Consider the following 16,346-nt stretch of genomic DNA (forward strand, 5'->3'; position numbering starts at 1 on the left):
TGAAATCTATGAGAGTGAAAGTGAGAGGTGTTTTCTTTCACCGCCGCTGTTTCTATTAATAATGAGTGTTGTTTTTTAAAAGGGAGAAGTTTTTTTGAAACTGCGACAGACTTTACGAAGTTGAATGTTTTTAGCCGTTAAAAAAAAAACAAAAAACTACGGTTGATTTTATAAAATTATTTATTTATAATGACATGAATTAAAGATTTCTCGCGTACGTAACAAAAACAGAGGGAGTAGGAGTGTTGAAATCTATTAGAGGGAAAGTGAGAGGTGTTTTCTTTCACCGCCGCTGTTTCTATTAATAATGAGTGTTGTTTTTCTTGCTTGTTTACTTTTGTTTTTTTAAAAGGGAGAAGCTTTTTTGAAACTGCGACAGACTTTACGAAGTTGAATGTTTTTAGCCGTTAAAAAAAAACAAAAAACTATTTGATCAAATTAAATGAAATTGTTTGTATTAAAAGCGATATAAAAATTCCGGAATTGGAATAACGGATTGAAGACGTTGCTATTTACGCATGCGCAACCGGATGTTGAAAACCGGAAATCTGATTGCAAACATACAAGATCCATAGACTTTTAGTATTATATAGATATATATATATAAAAAGACATAAAACTTCATCATCAGTATGTCTTTCTTTCTTTTTTTTTGCCAAGTTTTTGTTGGAGCATAGAATCAGTAGAAGCCAGTTTGTTGTTTTATGGTAATCTTTTAAAATGTCGGAACAGTGCGTTGGTCACGCGGATTCTATGCTCCAAAAACAACATGGCAAAAAAACAAAAAAAACAAAGAAATCCACATGGATTAAATAAAGATTTCTGAATCAGACAAGATACACCTGAAGAAGGTTGGAGGTTACATTGATCGAAGCATTGTGAAAATAGCACTCAAGATGAGAACCGTAGTCCAAAAGAATCCAAATAATAAATCCTCATCTCAAAAATTTAGAAACGTAATGTGTGTATGTCTTGATAACATGGGTTACGCCGATTAAAAAAAATACTAACTTTGTGGATAGTTGTTTATTTTCAAGTTTCAGACGGACATACAGACAGACAACAGTTATTTTCCCTTTATATAACAGTTTTTATATATCTATTTTTAAATCTTTAATGTGAAGAAAATCCAGCTCACCCCAAAATAGGCACTCTGGAGTGAGACAAAAATTTTAATTGCCTCAGTCTATAAGGATTTCTCTCTGTTGCTCAGAGACTCTTTACTAGAAGATACCACAATCAGTTTGTCAAAAACTGGGCCATCTACTAGAGTGGAATATCGGTTCTGGATAGTCCTAAAAGGTTCACTCTTTTAGGATTATTCTCTCCTCTTTGGAGTCAAGTTACTTTATTGCTAACTGCCATAGGCCCCCTGACCAGAGAATGCAGACAGGGCTGTCAAGCAATTTTTTATAGGTCAGAGTGTACCTTCTCTAGCAGCGTTAGTTTGATTCTCCTCCACCTTCTAGCATTGTGGCAGACCTTCCTGCTGTAGATTGGTCGTTTTTGTTTTACGGCATATCAACCCTTTTCAGGTTATTTAATGCCGAATCCAAAGATACGGAAGAGAAATTTTTTTAATAGCATATATTTGTTGTTTTCAAGTTAGTTTCTATTTAACCCATAGTTGGGACCCTAACAGGTACTACCACTCCGGGTCAGAGTGGACCTGGGAGCAAAGGCAGTTAAAGGGTGGCTCCACACTCCCCAAAGCCCGCAAGCTGGGGCCTCACCACTGGATATAGTTAAAGGTCATATCCAGGACTTCCTGCTGTAGAAGGAGAGTAAATACCTAGTGTAATTTATTGAATTAAAGCAAAGAAAACTAGCTTCTCCCTCTTGGATAGGGCCCAAAAAAAAAAAAAAAAAAAAGTTGTCAATCTAATATATCCCACTTTGTCAACTAAGCTCCAACCCCTGTCCCATCGCCACAATGTCGCATCTCTGTGCCTGTTTTACAAATATTTTAATGGAATGTGTTCTGATGAACTTGTTACACTTGTGCCTCCTCGACGTGCATATCCCCGACAAACCCGCTTAGCAATAAAATCACACCCCTTCACTGTTGAGGTCCCTAAATGACAGAAAGCTCTCGACTCTAATAGTTTCCTCGAACAGCTACACTTTGGAATTCCCTTCCTGCTACCTACTTCCGTAGCTGTATTTATATGCAGAAGTTTAAATGTAATGTAAACCAACATCTTGTTAATCCTTCCTGGGCATGGTCTAAAATAGTAGTCCCTTACGTCCAAATTGTTATGGGTGACTGTAAATTAAAAAAAAAAAAACACTGACAGCAATTTTTAATAGGCTAGAATGCTCCTCCTTTAGGGGTGCTGGCTTGACTTTATCCCCTTTCTGACCTTGTGTCACATCTTCCTACAGTGGGAATATACTAGCTCCAATATAGAAAAAGCCACCATACTTCTTCAGAAGTGTTTTAGGTGTAACCAATCATAAATCTACGACCAGCTTGACTTATTACATCTATAATATAAATCTCATCTGTCTGTTTAAATGTATGTATGTATGTATGTATGTATGCCTAAACTTTCAACAGAGGTGACAGATTTTCAAGAGATCGGTATCATTTTGAAGCTCGACCCTTCGGACGGCAAATATCGAAAAATTGTCCGAAAACATTGATTCCTTCACCCTCAACTAGGCACTTTTCTACAGAGAGGGGTCGCTTTTTTCACCAATATTTTCGCAAGTCATCCCCTCTTTTCGATTGTTTAGCCTTAATTTAAACCTATGTCACTTCCAGTTTGGCGATGGATGCAACAACGAACACGTTATTTTTTTTTTTCATGTTCTTTTTCTCCTTCGCAGTACAGGTTAAGCTTGTCCGCCTACTACCACTTTTTTTTTTTTTTTTTTTTGCTCAACACACACCTCCAAACACCCAGGCAACGCCAGGCACACAGGCTAGTAAGATATAAAACATTCGCAAAGTTTTTGTGCATTGATAATTGCTCATTCATTGATGGGTCAGGAACTCCAATCACAAGAACCAAGGTCCTTCTCAACCTATGACTTGACCTCAATAAATTAAAGCAAAAAGAAATATAAAAAAAAAACGGAGAATGTCGCACTCACCCGATCCAAATGCACTGTCATCTCCGAGAGTTACAGTGTTCCGTCGATTCACAGCACTACCAGGGGACATTTCAGCAATCAACTGAAACAAACAAAATTAAAATCAAATTCGCATAAACGTTTGTAAATATTGGATAATTTCACTCTAAAGAATAAGACCAGTTTCTCCAGAGCGCTCGCCCAGAAAACGTCAAAGTACACGCAAAACAACACAACACAATTGCAATAATTACCTTCCTTTTTTAAGGACATGCTTTGGTCTCTTTTCTTTTGAAAAAGAGATTTCATCTTGAAATATTAAGACCTCCACCATCTCGGTTACATCAAACAGTAAGTTCATATTTACTAATTTGTATTGTGATTATCTTGAAACCCCCCCCCCCCACCAAAAAAAAACAAAAAAAAAAACGGATATACAAAGTGAAATAAAATAACAAAACAAATAAAAACTTCTTTTGTTTGTCCATTTTTGTTTATGCCTCACACAAATACAACAGCCGGTTCCTTGCATTCTTATACTCTTTCATATCTATTTACCAGGAATGCTTCAAGCAAACTACCTTTCTCTACAACCTATTCTGCTTTCTTTTTAATTTTTTTTACAGTGAAGTCATCATTTATCAAAGCCCAATAAGTCGAGGATAAGGGTTAATGTGTGTAAGGTGACCACTAAGATAACAGTCTAGTGATCGTTTGTGGTGGGAATTGGGTAGAAATTGACTATTTAAGGTGATGGCTAAACAAAAATTTGTTTACACTGAACTTGAAGATGGCCATGTTGTAGTCGGCTGGAAAGCAGGCCAGCTGAACAGAGTTCCACGGACGGGCAGGTCTAGGAAAGAAACTTTGTTCATAGAATGTGCGTTTATATTAAAAGTAAGGGAAATTGTCAGTAGTGGTTGTAGCTAGACGAGTGCTTTTTGTGAAAAGTTTGGCAGGGGTGTGACCTTAAAATGAAGCTCAGACGAGCACTTGTCCTGAATATAATTTTAGAACTAAGACAGACTTGCAACATCTCTTCTGTGAGAAAGAGGTTGCAGTTATGTTCTTAAAACTTAGGAAAGTTATTCCCCTTTGAACATGGTGTATCGAGTCAGCAGTTCCCGTAGATAACTGGTATAGTATTTCCTTTAATTAACGGGACCTGTGGAAATTCCATCTTTCATATGTAATATATTGCTGCTGGGCATCCAGAGAATGCCCAGCAGCAATATATTGGAATATATATATATAAAGAATGGAGACCCCCCACAATATTATTGTACCTATTTACTATGCCTCCCCACAGGACAGAGTTAGACACCAGGGTCGTTTTTTAACGTGGAGAAAAGGTACAAAAATAAAAATTGTCTCAGTCGTGAAGGATTTCTCCTCCACCGAAAGAGAACAAGAAATAGAAGTGCAGCATCTGAAGAACAGATACTACACTTTGATCTTGTCCCGAAGGCCAACCCCTTTGTTAAAACTGTAAAATTATTTATCTAAATAATCTAGTTAATGTAGTGTCAGAATATATGGTTATTATGGTTTATCTCCAATATATTTATAGGAGTTTGTGACATTTTCATTGTATTGGCGCCCAGCATGAATGGAAACCACATGATATCATTATATCATCTTTAGAAAAAACAGATACTACGCTTGGATCCTAACCAGAAGACCAAGAAGATATATTTTAGTTTCACATACAGCCCTAAAGTGACATCATTTTTTTAAACTTTAATTTTTTTTTTACATTGCATTTTCGGTGATCGGGAGATCCTATTTATTAATGTTGTGGTGGCACCCACTCATTTACATATGTGGATAATATTATACATAAATAGCAAGACTCGGTTAGTCTGAGTGTGTGTTAACCAGAAGTCACCGAAGGCCGAGCCGAGAGCAGATATGTTCTCCAGCCAAGACTCTCTTACTTGACAACCATTATGTAAATATACTTTTTCTAATACACTTCTTATTGATCTACCTTTGTTGAGTCTTCATTTGTATTGCCTTATACGTTATTTGGTTCAACCTGCAAACATAACAGTTGGCGACGAAGATGAATGTCAAACATAACAATTAAAAAGGAGGATAAAAAATGATAACATGCAATATATCTATATATCAATTTAATGTTCGTAGTATGTTATTATGTTCTTTCTTTCTTTTTTAATAAATAGCATCTACCAATCGAATAATTCATAATCTGGAAACCGTGACACACGTATGTACGTACGTACGTTAAAGGAACTACGGTATTAATATATAAATACTATAACCTTCTATTTGATAAATTTATCAAGAATTAAGCAATAAATTATTGATATGCCGTAAACCAAACCGAACATATTTCCTTCATACATTGCATTGTAACCAACCCTAGATATTTTCCCACCGTATATTTTTTATTTTATTTCTTCGTTTGTCAAACTTACTCTTTTTTAAGCGTCTTAAATCTCGCTTAAATTATCCCCTTATATATATTTTTTTTATCTTTTCATTTTAATGTAATTTCCTTTTTATGTTTTCAATTAATTTCTCTCTATCGTGCATTATATCTTTATTCATTTATTTATTTATTATTATTATTGTTATTATTACTACTACTACTGTTTTTGTTGTTGTTGTTATAGATTTATTTATTTATTAACGGAAACCTCACGATATCATTATACTATCATTAGACCGAACAGGTACTACTCTTGGATCCTAACCAGAAGACCAAGAAAGGTATATTTTAGTTTCACGTACCGCCTTAAACCACCTTTTTTTAAATTTATTATTATTATTTTTTTTTAACACTGCGTCTACGGTGATCGGGAGATCCTATTTATTAGAAAGGAGGATAAAAGATGATAACATGCTACGAACATAAATATATCTATATATCAATTTAATGTTCGTAGTATGTTATTATGTTCTATTTTTCTTTTTTAATAAATAGCATCTACCAATCGAATAATTTATAATCTGGAAACCATGACAGACATACGTACATACGTTAAAGGTACTATGGTATTAGATTAGGAACAAGATTTTCAGTTTTCTATATTATAATAGCGGTGTGTGTGTGTGGGGGGGCTTTAGCTGGTAGTAAAATACGTTTAAATATGATATTTTAATATGTCCAGATTTCATATATATTATTATAGAGTCGTAATTTAAAAAAAATAAATAAATAAAAAGTATTTAGGTGCCATCAGTTAGAATCGAAACCTAAACTTTAGCATTCAAAGCTGGTGACGTTACCACTGTACCAATGTGACGCACATATAAATTGATTAAAAATTAAAAATAAACTAAGATGAATGTACAAAATAGTTAACGATTTTTTCAATTTCGACCCCTTTTTGACCCCTTAAAAACTATTTTAACCGGCTAAAGACCCATAAAAGAACGGTCCGTAAAAAAATCCAATTATTTGAGGCCCCTAGCGCTGCTCTGCGACTTTTAGTTTCAGAAGAGATAGAGTTTGAAAATATGGAGACAGACAGACATATAGCCGTTTATATATTAGATATTGTTCCTAAAACTAGAGAATGTCATTTCGTTTCAAACATGGTCTACCGAATCAACAGTTCATGTGACAGTTATACCTTTTCTTTTAATTATGGACAAAGTGATTAATCTGCTATATATAATATTTCTCTTTGTCTGTTTGTCTGTCTGGTCCATATTTTTCTCAGTAAATACTGGGCGGATCTGGTTGAAATTTTGTATGGACTGTTGCTATGGTAGGGTACAGCAAATTAAATAGCATGATATCCATTCGATATTATGATATCCACGCGATTATAAAACTGAGCACAAATTAAACCATCAATTTAGCATAAAGTATACATTCCATGTCAACAGGCTATAACTTTTTCTGATTTTTAACAGGTTAAAACGTCTAATTTTTGTATAATTTTGTAATTTTGTTTTAATCTTAATTAAAAAAAATATTCGATGTATATAGCTTTACTAACTTCCGATCTTTTAATTTAATGAGGATTAGCAAAAGCGAGATATTATTTTCCATTATACAATTTAAAAACCGTTTAGAAGTGTCACAAAATATTTCATTCTTAGTATACCTATAATCTTTGTATGCCTCTAATTTTTTTATGCCTATCATTTTTGTTTTCTTGTAATCTTTGTATTCCTATAATGATTGTATTCCTATAGTGATTATATTCCTATAGTGATTATATTCCTATAGTGATTATATTCCTATAGTGATTATATTCCTGTAATCTTTGTATTCCTATAGTGATTATATTCCTGTAATCTTTGTATTCCTATAGTGATTATATTCCTATAATCTTTGTATTCCTATAGTGATTATATTCCTATAATCTTTGTATTCCTATAGTGATTATATTCCTGTAATCTTTGTATTCCTATAGTGATTATATTCCTATAATCTTTGTATTCCTATAGTGATTATATTCCTGTAATCTTTGTATTCCTATAGTGATTATATTCCTATAATCTTTGTATTCCTATAGTGATTATATTCCTGTAATCTTTGTATTCCTATAGTGATTATATTCCTATAATCTTTGTATTCCTATAATCTTTGTATTCCTATAGTGATTATATTCCTATAATCTTTGTATTCCTATAGTGATTATATTCCTATAATCTTTGTATTCCTATAGTGATTATATTCCTGTAATCTTTGTATTCCTATAGTGATTATATTCCTATAATCTTTGTATTCCTATAGTGATTATATTCCTATAATCTTTGTATTCCTATAGTGATTATATTCCTGTAATCTTTGTATTCCTATAGTGATTATATTCCTGTAATCTTTGTATTCCTATAGTGATTATATTCCTGTAATCTTTGTATTCCTATAGTGATTATATTCCTATAATCTTTGTATTCCTATAGTGATTATATTCCTGTAATCTTTGCATTCCTATAGTGATTATATTCCTATAATCTTTGTATTCCTATAGTGATTATATTCCTGTAATCTTTGTATTCCTATAGTGATTATATTCCTATAATCTTTGTATTCCTATAGTGATTATATTCCTATAATCTTTGTATTCCTATAGTGATTATATTCCTATAATCTTTGTATTCCTATAGTGATTATATTCCTATAATCTTTGTATTCCTATAGTGATTATATTCCTGTAATCTTTGTATTCCTATAGTGATTATATTCCTATAATCTTTGTATTCCTATAGTGATTATATTCCTGTAATCTTTGTATTCCTATAGTGATTATATTCCTGTAATCTTTGTATTCCTATAATCTTTGTATGTCTATCATGTTTGTTTTCCCGTAATCTTTGTTTTCCTATGGTGATTGTATTCCTCTAATCTTAGTATTCTTATTATTCCTAGTATTTTTTATTTCTTATTTTTAACTAAGAAAATCAAATTTTATGAATAAGAACAAAGGGACAGTCTCGAATCTTAAAAAACAAACAAACTTGAACTGTATCTTGAAAAACCAAAAATTAAAACAACAAGGGCAGATAAGTCAGTAATACTTTCAACATCAGTCTTGTAAAGCTAACGATTTCGCATCAATTACTTTAAATCGTTTCAAAATTATTTTCTTAGTTAAAAATAAAACTATTGGATCAATTCACATGGTTTTTGGAATATGACATATTCGTTTCGTGACGGATATGCAAATCGTAAAACTTTTTCTGCAGTTTTTTTTTTTTAGTTTTTTTTTAAATTTAGGTTGAATTCTAAATAAGAACCGAAGAGACTTATACCTGTTGACGGTGGCGTGAAGCAAAAAAGAAGGAAGACAGCAGTAACTATAAATGTCACCGGCAAGGACGTGTTTAAGCTTCAGTTCAAATGAAGTACATTTTATGAATCTGCCAACTTGTGTTGCGAAAAGTCAGAGATTTCCTGGAACAACGACGCACAATCGAAAAAGGTTAATGCATAAGAAACAGAAAGGCAATGGCAGAAACCGTAGAAAACGACCTTCAGTCTGTTTTTTCACTTTGTTTTATCTTACTTGAGTCGAAGTTCTCAGAAATCAAAGGGCCTCCTTCCTAGGGGCTAACACTTGATCTCTATATTCGAGTATTCTATTAAAGTTGCCCTTTGCACCTCAAACAATGAGTTAGTAAAGAAGTTAAGAACATCATTTCTATCTTCCCAATTGGTTTTACTGGATTCCAGTTTTATCGTGTTTTTTTTTTGTTTTTTTTTTTGGTCTTATTGGATTCCAGGACAAGAATTCATCTAGTCTAGTGGAGTATCCAGCTTCGTGCTGTTACTTGATATAACATCACTCGAGTATTCTATCAAAGTTCTTCTTTACATTTAGTAAAGAAATTGGAAACATAATTTTTCTTCTCCTCAATTGATTTTTTTAAGTATGTTATAGTATATCTTTCTTGTGATCTCTTGGTCTTACTGGTTTCCAGGACAAGAATTCATCTAGTCTGGTGGAATATCCATATTATATGTTTTTGAATATTTAGTCAGTGTTTACTTATAAAGAAAAGTATCCTCATGCCGGATTGTCCTGACAAATCCTTGTACAGAGAGACCTTAGACAGTCGGGGATAGTGTCTTGTAGGAATTCCAGTTCTCTCCTGTCTTGTAGGCATTCAAATGGAATGAGGCCGTAAATGGTTGGTAAAATTTAATGCTACTAAGACTAAGCGTGTTTCCTTTAATAATTACAAAAATTTTACTCAACCACTTATTGCCATGGCAAATAACACCCTACCCGAGAGACCATCTTTCAAACTTTTCAGCTAAACATTTACAGGAAACATAAACTGGAAAAAAATACATTTAGGACATTGCCAAGGCTGCTGCAAAGATGAACTCACTGTATCATGCTAGAAAACCATTCACGCCATAGAACATCCTGTACCCTTACACAACCACCGTTCGACCATACATGGAGTATGGTTGTCACATCTGGGCTGGAGCATCTACCGTTAGTCTCTCACTTTTAGACAGGGTTCCATAAAAGAGTCTCATATCTAATAGATCCCACACCATCCGCAAAATAAATAGAGGTCCTAAGTAATTCGCAAATGTATTTTTCAGTCGCCCACACTGAAATCAATTGTAAAAGTGATATTCTCCTGAAGGTTGAAGGTTCAATTCTCAGTGTCGGCGACCAAAAAAATACATTTGCGAATTACTTAGGACCTCTATCCAGTCATGGCTGACGGAACAAGAGCGTGCTACCCCCGTGAAGTAAATAATGGGTTCCACTCGAAATTCCATCCAAATTTCCGAGTTCAACAAGATACACCTGAAGAAGGTCGGAGGTTACATCGACCGAAACATTGTGAAAATGACACTCAAGATGATAACAGGAGTCTGATGAATCCAAATAATTCTAAGAATTTGCATTATTCGGACTACTGCTCTCATCTTGAGTGTGATTTTCACAACGTTTCAGCCAATTCAACCTCCGACCTTCTTCAAGCGTGTCTTGTCGAACTTGGTAATCTATAAGAAATTTCGAACAGAACCCTTTATTTAATCCATGAGGTTATATTGTTCTCATTCTGTGAGCCTTGACAGGATAAAAGTCTTAATTATTAATCATATGTTTAATATCACCTGTACTGAGTATTTAACTCCCAGAAGACCATCACCAAGAACTGATTATTACTCAACACTTTTATCCGTTGTACTAATAAAGGACTATGTTCTGTACAGATTTGTCGTCCAATAAAACATAACTAAAAGATCGGAGTTTACATCAACCGAAATATTGTGAGAATAACATCCAAGACGAAAACAATAATCCAAATAATCCAAACTAGTTAGTTTTTATTTAAAATTAGCAGGGAGATCTGACGTTGCCCATCACACTCAAGATGAGAACAGTAGTCTGATGAATCAAAATTATACATATAATTTTTTTTTTTTTTTAAATATGTTTATTTACATATTTTTTTTATCCATTTTTTTTTACATTTATGTAATTGAGCAGACACCATCTACTGCCTATCAGATGTCATAATGTCTCAAAAGACAATGGAACAGCTGCGCGTGTAATTATGAGGCAAGGGTGGCTCAATCTCCAACCACACCTCCCCTGATCGGCACTGTTTGAGTACAGTGGCAAGGAGAAGTCCAGGGCGACTGGAAATAATGCCGAGATAAGCAGAGAGCACATACAGCACCTGGAAGTCTAAAATGGTCACCCATCTGGTACTGGCCAGGCTCATCGTTGCTTAACTTTGGTGATCTGACAAGAACCGGTGTATCAAACGTGATCATGCCGATGTATAGTCGAGACAACAGTGGTTTAAGTAGGTTAATATCACGATTGCCAACATTCTTTACTCTAAAATGAAATTATTCACCAAAAGTTTATAAAAGAAAGAAAAAAAATTTTCTTGTATTATACATAAAAAAATTAAAGTATTTTTAGAAATTTAATTCAAGGAATAAATCACTTCTTGAATTTTTGAGATGAGGATTAATTATTCGCATTAATTAGATTCTTTGGACTACTGTTCTCATCTTGAGTGTTTTTGTAATCGATTTTCTTCAGATGCATTTTGTTGAACTCGGGATCTTTCTGTCAAACTTTGAAATCTGCATGCAATTTCCAATGGAACCCTTTACTTAATTCATAAGGGTATCATGCTCTCGTTCCGTCAGCCATGACTGGGTAGAAGCAAGACCGTCTTAAAACGAAGGCCACGGTAGAAGTTTTTTTTTTTTTTTTTTTTACAAAGGCATCACCACATTATCAAGGCCCAGAGGCCACTCAAGGATAAGGGTTAAAGAGTGTACAGTAGAAATTGGTCAATATAGTAATCATTAGTAATGAAAATTTGGTAAATTTAATAACTTATATGGAACGGCTCATCAAGAACTTATTTACTTTAGACTTGAACACAACCATATTGTAGTCAGCCGGAAAGCAGGAAAACGGAAGACAATTCCACAGGCGTGCAGTTCTAAGAAAGAAGCCTTGTTCATGGAATCTACGTTTAGGTTTAGGCACAGATAAAGAGTGGGGGAAATTATTGATAGTGTTTACAGCTAGACGAGTGTTTCTTGTGAAAGTTTGGCGAGGGGGGACCATAGATTGAAGCTCAGTTGAACACTTTCCATGAAAATAACGATACATCAGAGACAAACTCGCAACATCTCTTCTGTGAGATAGAGGTTACAAGGAGGAGAAAAGGACATCTCCTACGAGGCTACGAAGTCTATTTTGAACTCTATCAAGGCAGGACAAGTCCTTTCTAGCAGCTCCTGCCCAGATGTGGCAACAGTATTCCATCCTTGGACGTACCTGGCTCTTATATAGGTAGAGAATAGCATCAGCAGTGAGATATCTACTGGATCGATAGAAAGATCCCACCATTTTTCCAGCGGCCTTGGCAACAGATTTGATATACGTGTTCCATTTAAGATCAGGAGTAATGGTCAAGCCCAGAAGCTTGTCAAAACTTGAGGCCTCCTGAAGACGAGAGCTATTCATTTCAATTGATGACAAATGTGGATTAGAATGTTGATGATGTAAAGAGAGAAGCTTGGTTTTAGATGCATTAAAAGTAACCAGCCACTTCTTTCCCCATTGTACTACGTGCTCAAGATCAGAGGAGAGAGAATTGGAGAGAACTTGGTCGTTTACTGTCTTAGATGTGCTACCATAAATGGTAGTGTCGTCAGCATAAATGTCTACAAATGATGTAAGGATATGATTTGGAAGATCATTAATGTAGATCAGGAAAAGAGTTGGGCCCAGGATGGATCCCTGAGGGACACCGGCATTAATACTGTGAGCTTCTGATTTTTGCCCCTCAACTACTACTCTTATGAACCTATCAGAAAGAAATGATTTAATAATTGAGAAGACTTTTCCAGCTATACCATAGCTAGCGATCTTATGAAGTAAACCTTTATGCCATACCCTATCAAAGTCCTAAATAATTCACAATCATATTTTGAGTGTCACCCACATTGATTGAACTTTCAAGCAGATTAATTGCTTGGTAAAATTAAAAAGTTATGTGGACTTTTTTTTGTTCTAGCAAGAACAAAAAAAAAACAAAAAATTTTTAATAGCATTTTTAAGTTAAATTCAGTTTTTACGATATTTTTGTCTATTAAATTGTTAAGTAATTTGCTAAAAAAAAAAAAAGAAAAGAAAAGTAAAACATGGAATTTTTACTTGATTAAATACTTCTAAATAATCTTCTGGCCTTGTGTCACCTCTTGAAATAAGTAAATCGCAAACCTAAGCACTAACCCTAACCTCTTAAAAGAAAACGATGAATAATTTTCATTTTATTAGTTTTTGTTATTATCATTATTATTATTCAGACTGCTTTTCTCATTTTTGTTATTTTTACAATGTTTCGGCCGATGTAACCTCCAACCTTCTTCAGATATATGTTGTCGAATTCAAGAATCTCTCAGTCAAACTCGGGAGTTTGCACAGAAGTTCAACAGAAACTTTTTTTTAATCCACGAGGGTAGCATGTTCTTTTTTCATCAGCCATGAAGAGATAGAAGTCTTAAGTATTCACAGTTGCATTTGAATGTCACCTGCAATGAGGATTGAACCTTCAACCGCCAGAAGAGTATAATTTTTACAACTGAATTTTATCTGTCGAACTGAAGAATCTTTCAGTCACTTGAAGAAGGTTGGAAGTTACATGGACCAAAACGAAAAAAAAAAAAACAAAAAAAAAACACGCACACAAGATGAGAACAGTAAACTGTAGAATCGAAATAAAACAGAAGAGTAAAACTTCAGAAAAGTCGAGAAAAGAAAAAAAACAAAAAAATAGGATCAAACGTTCAAAAGTTGTGCAGATTACAAGCAAGCAAAGATGAAGGCGCGCGACCATTCCAAGGCTAAAATTGATGACAGACATGCTATCCGAGTGGAAGACAAAATTGAATTAACCATTTAAGTATGTCGTGATATTATTTTCATTGTTTTGACTCTCGAGTGTGTACCTGTTAATATCTTATATGCTTTTTTTTTTTTTACATGGAGGTCACCACTTATCAAGGCCCGGAAGCCACTCGGAGATAAGGGTTTTATATAGATGATGTGGGTCTCAGTTGATTAACTGTCTAACTGTGTCGGATATATACTCGAGAATCCAAACAATTAAAAGAATATGCTGTTGTCATAGCTCTAGTCACAATATATCTTTCTTGTTGTCTCTTGGTCTTACTGGATTCCAGGAGAATAATTCATCTATTCTGGTGGAGTATCCAGCTTTGTGGTAACATCACTTGGAGAAGGTGCACCATTCTAAGTAAAACCCAATGTGTATTAGCTGCACTGAGATCTTATTTGGGCGGCAAATATTATGTGATTTTGAATATTTAGTCAGGGTTTATTTCTAGAGAATAGTATCCGCATATCAGATTGTCCTAACAAACCTCTGTAAGAGGATAGTGTTTTTTTTGTTTGTTTTTTTTTTTTTTACATAGGCGTCATCACTTATCAAGGCCAAGAGGCCACTCGAGGATATGGGTTAAAGCGTGTACAGTAGAAATTGGACAATATAGTAATCATTAGTAATGGGAATTCGGTAAATTTGTTAACTTAAGTGGAACGGCTCATCAAAAACTTGTTTACATTGGACTTGAAGACAACCATATTGGTGTCAGCTGAAAAGCAGGAAAACGGAAGACAATTCCACAGGCGTGCAGTTCTAAGAAAGAAGCTTTGTTCATGGAATCTATGTTGAGGTTTAGGCACAGATAAAGAGTGGTGGAAATTAGTGATAATGGTTTCTAGACTGGTGTTTCTTGTGAAAGTTTGGCGAGGGGGGGACCATAGATTGGAGCTCAGTCGAACACTTGCAATGAAAATATCGATAAAGTAGAGACAAACTCGCAACATCCCCTAGGAGGCTACGAAATCTATTTTGAACTCTATCAAGGCAGGATAAGTCCTTTCTAGCAGCTCCTGCCCAAATGTGGCAACAGTACTCCATCCTTGGACGTACCTGGCTCTTATATAGATAGAGAATTGCATCAGCAGTGAGATATCTACTGGATCGATAGAAGGATTCCACCATTTTTCCAGCGGCCTTGGCAACGGATTTAATGTAAGATCAGGAGTAAAGATCAAGCCTAGAAGCTTGTCAAAACATGAGTCCTCCCCAAGACGACGAGAGCCATCCATTTCAATTGATGCCAGATGAGAGCGTTGATGTCTTGTAGGAAGTTCAAGTTCTCTCCTGTCTAGTAGGCATTCAAGTGAAATGAGCCTGTAAATGGTTTAATGCTACTAAGATTAAGCTTCTTTCCTTTAATAATTACAAAAATTCTTCTCAACCACTGATTGCCATGACAAATAACACCCTACCTGAGGGCTCATCTTCCAAACTACTCAGCCTAACATTAACAGGTAACATGAATTGGAAAAATACATTTAGGACATTGCCAAGGCTGCTGCAAAGGTGAGCTCACTATACCATGCTAGAAAATCATTCACATCATAGAACATCCTGTACCCTTACACAACCACCGTTTGACCATACATGGAGTATTGCTGTCACATCTGGGCTGAAGCATCTACCGTTAGTCTCTCACTCTTAGACAGGGTTCTATAAAGGAGTCTCATCTATAATACAAATCTCACCTGCCTGTTTAAATATATGTATGTATGTTTTTATGTGTTGCAAAAACTTTCTACAGAGGCGATGGATTTTTACGAAATTGGTATCATTTTGAAGTGCGACCCTTCGGATGGCAAATATCGAAAAATTTGCCAAAAATATTAATTCCTTCACCCTCAACTGGGCACTTTTCTACAAGGAAGGGTCGCTTTTTTTTGCCGATATTTTCAAAAGATCGATTGTCTAGCCTTAATTTAAAACTACGGCACTTCCAGTTTGGCAATGGGCACAACAGCTAATGCATCACGTTTTTCTTTTCACTTTCCTCCTTACACACACCTTCACTTTCTTTTACGCCTTCGCATCATGGGTTTGAGCCCGCCTACTACAACATTTTTGGTTTTGCTCAACACACACCTATGAACACCCAGGCAACGCCGGCCACCAAGGTAGTATCTAATAGATACCACGCATTAGCCTCGTAGGAGATGTCCTTTTCTCTTTGCTGCAACCTCTATCTCATAGAAGAGATGTTGCGAGTTTGTCTCTGATGTATCGTTATTTTCATGGAAAGTGTTTGATTGAGCTTCAATCTATGGTCCCCCTCGTCGCCAAACTTTCACAAGAAACACTTGTCTAGCTGAAAACACTATCAATAATTCCCTCCACTCTTTATCTGTACCTAAACCTAAACGTAGATTATATGA

At 34.8% G+C, this 16,346-nt stretch overlaps 1 protein-coding gene across 3 annotated transcripts in view; it reads right to left on the reverse strand.

Moving 5' to 3' along the window:
- Nucleotides 1-16,346, reverse strand: part of LOC145246126 (uncharacterized) — a 287,143-nt gene that overhangs the window by 27,990 nt on the left and 242,807 nt on the right. For all 3 annotated transcript variants that reach the window (XM_080107976.1, XM_080107974.1, XM_080107975.1), the window contains one exon: nucleotides 3,100-3,181. In XM_080107976.1, the coding sequence (XP_079964102.1) occupies nucleotides 3,100-3,181 (82 nt within the window). The remainder of the gene's footprint in view (nucleotides 1-3,099; nucleotides 3,182-16,346) is intronic.

The sequence above is a fragment of the Euprymna scolopes genome, chromosome 23, assembly GCF_053919585.1.
Source record: "Euprymna scolopes isolate OS-2025 chromosome 23, ASM5391958v1, whole genome shotgun sequence".
NCBI classification, from domain to species: Eukaryota; Metazoa; Mollusca; class Cephalopoda; order Sepiida; family Sepiolidae; genus Euprymna; species Euprymna scolopes.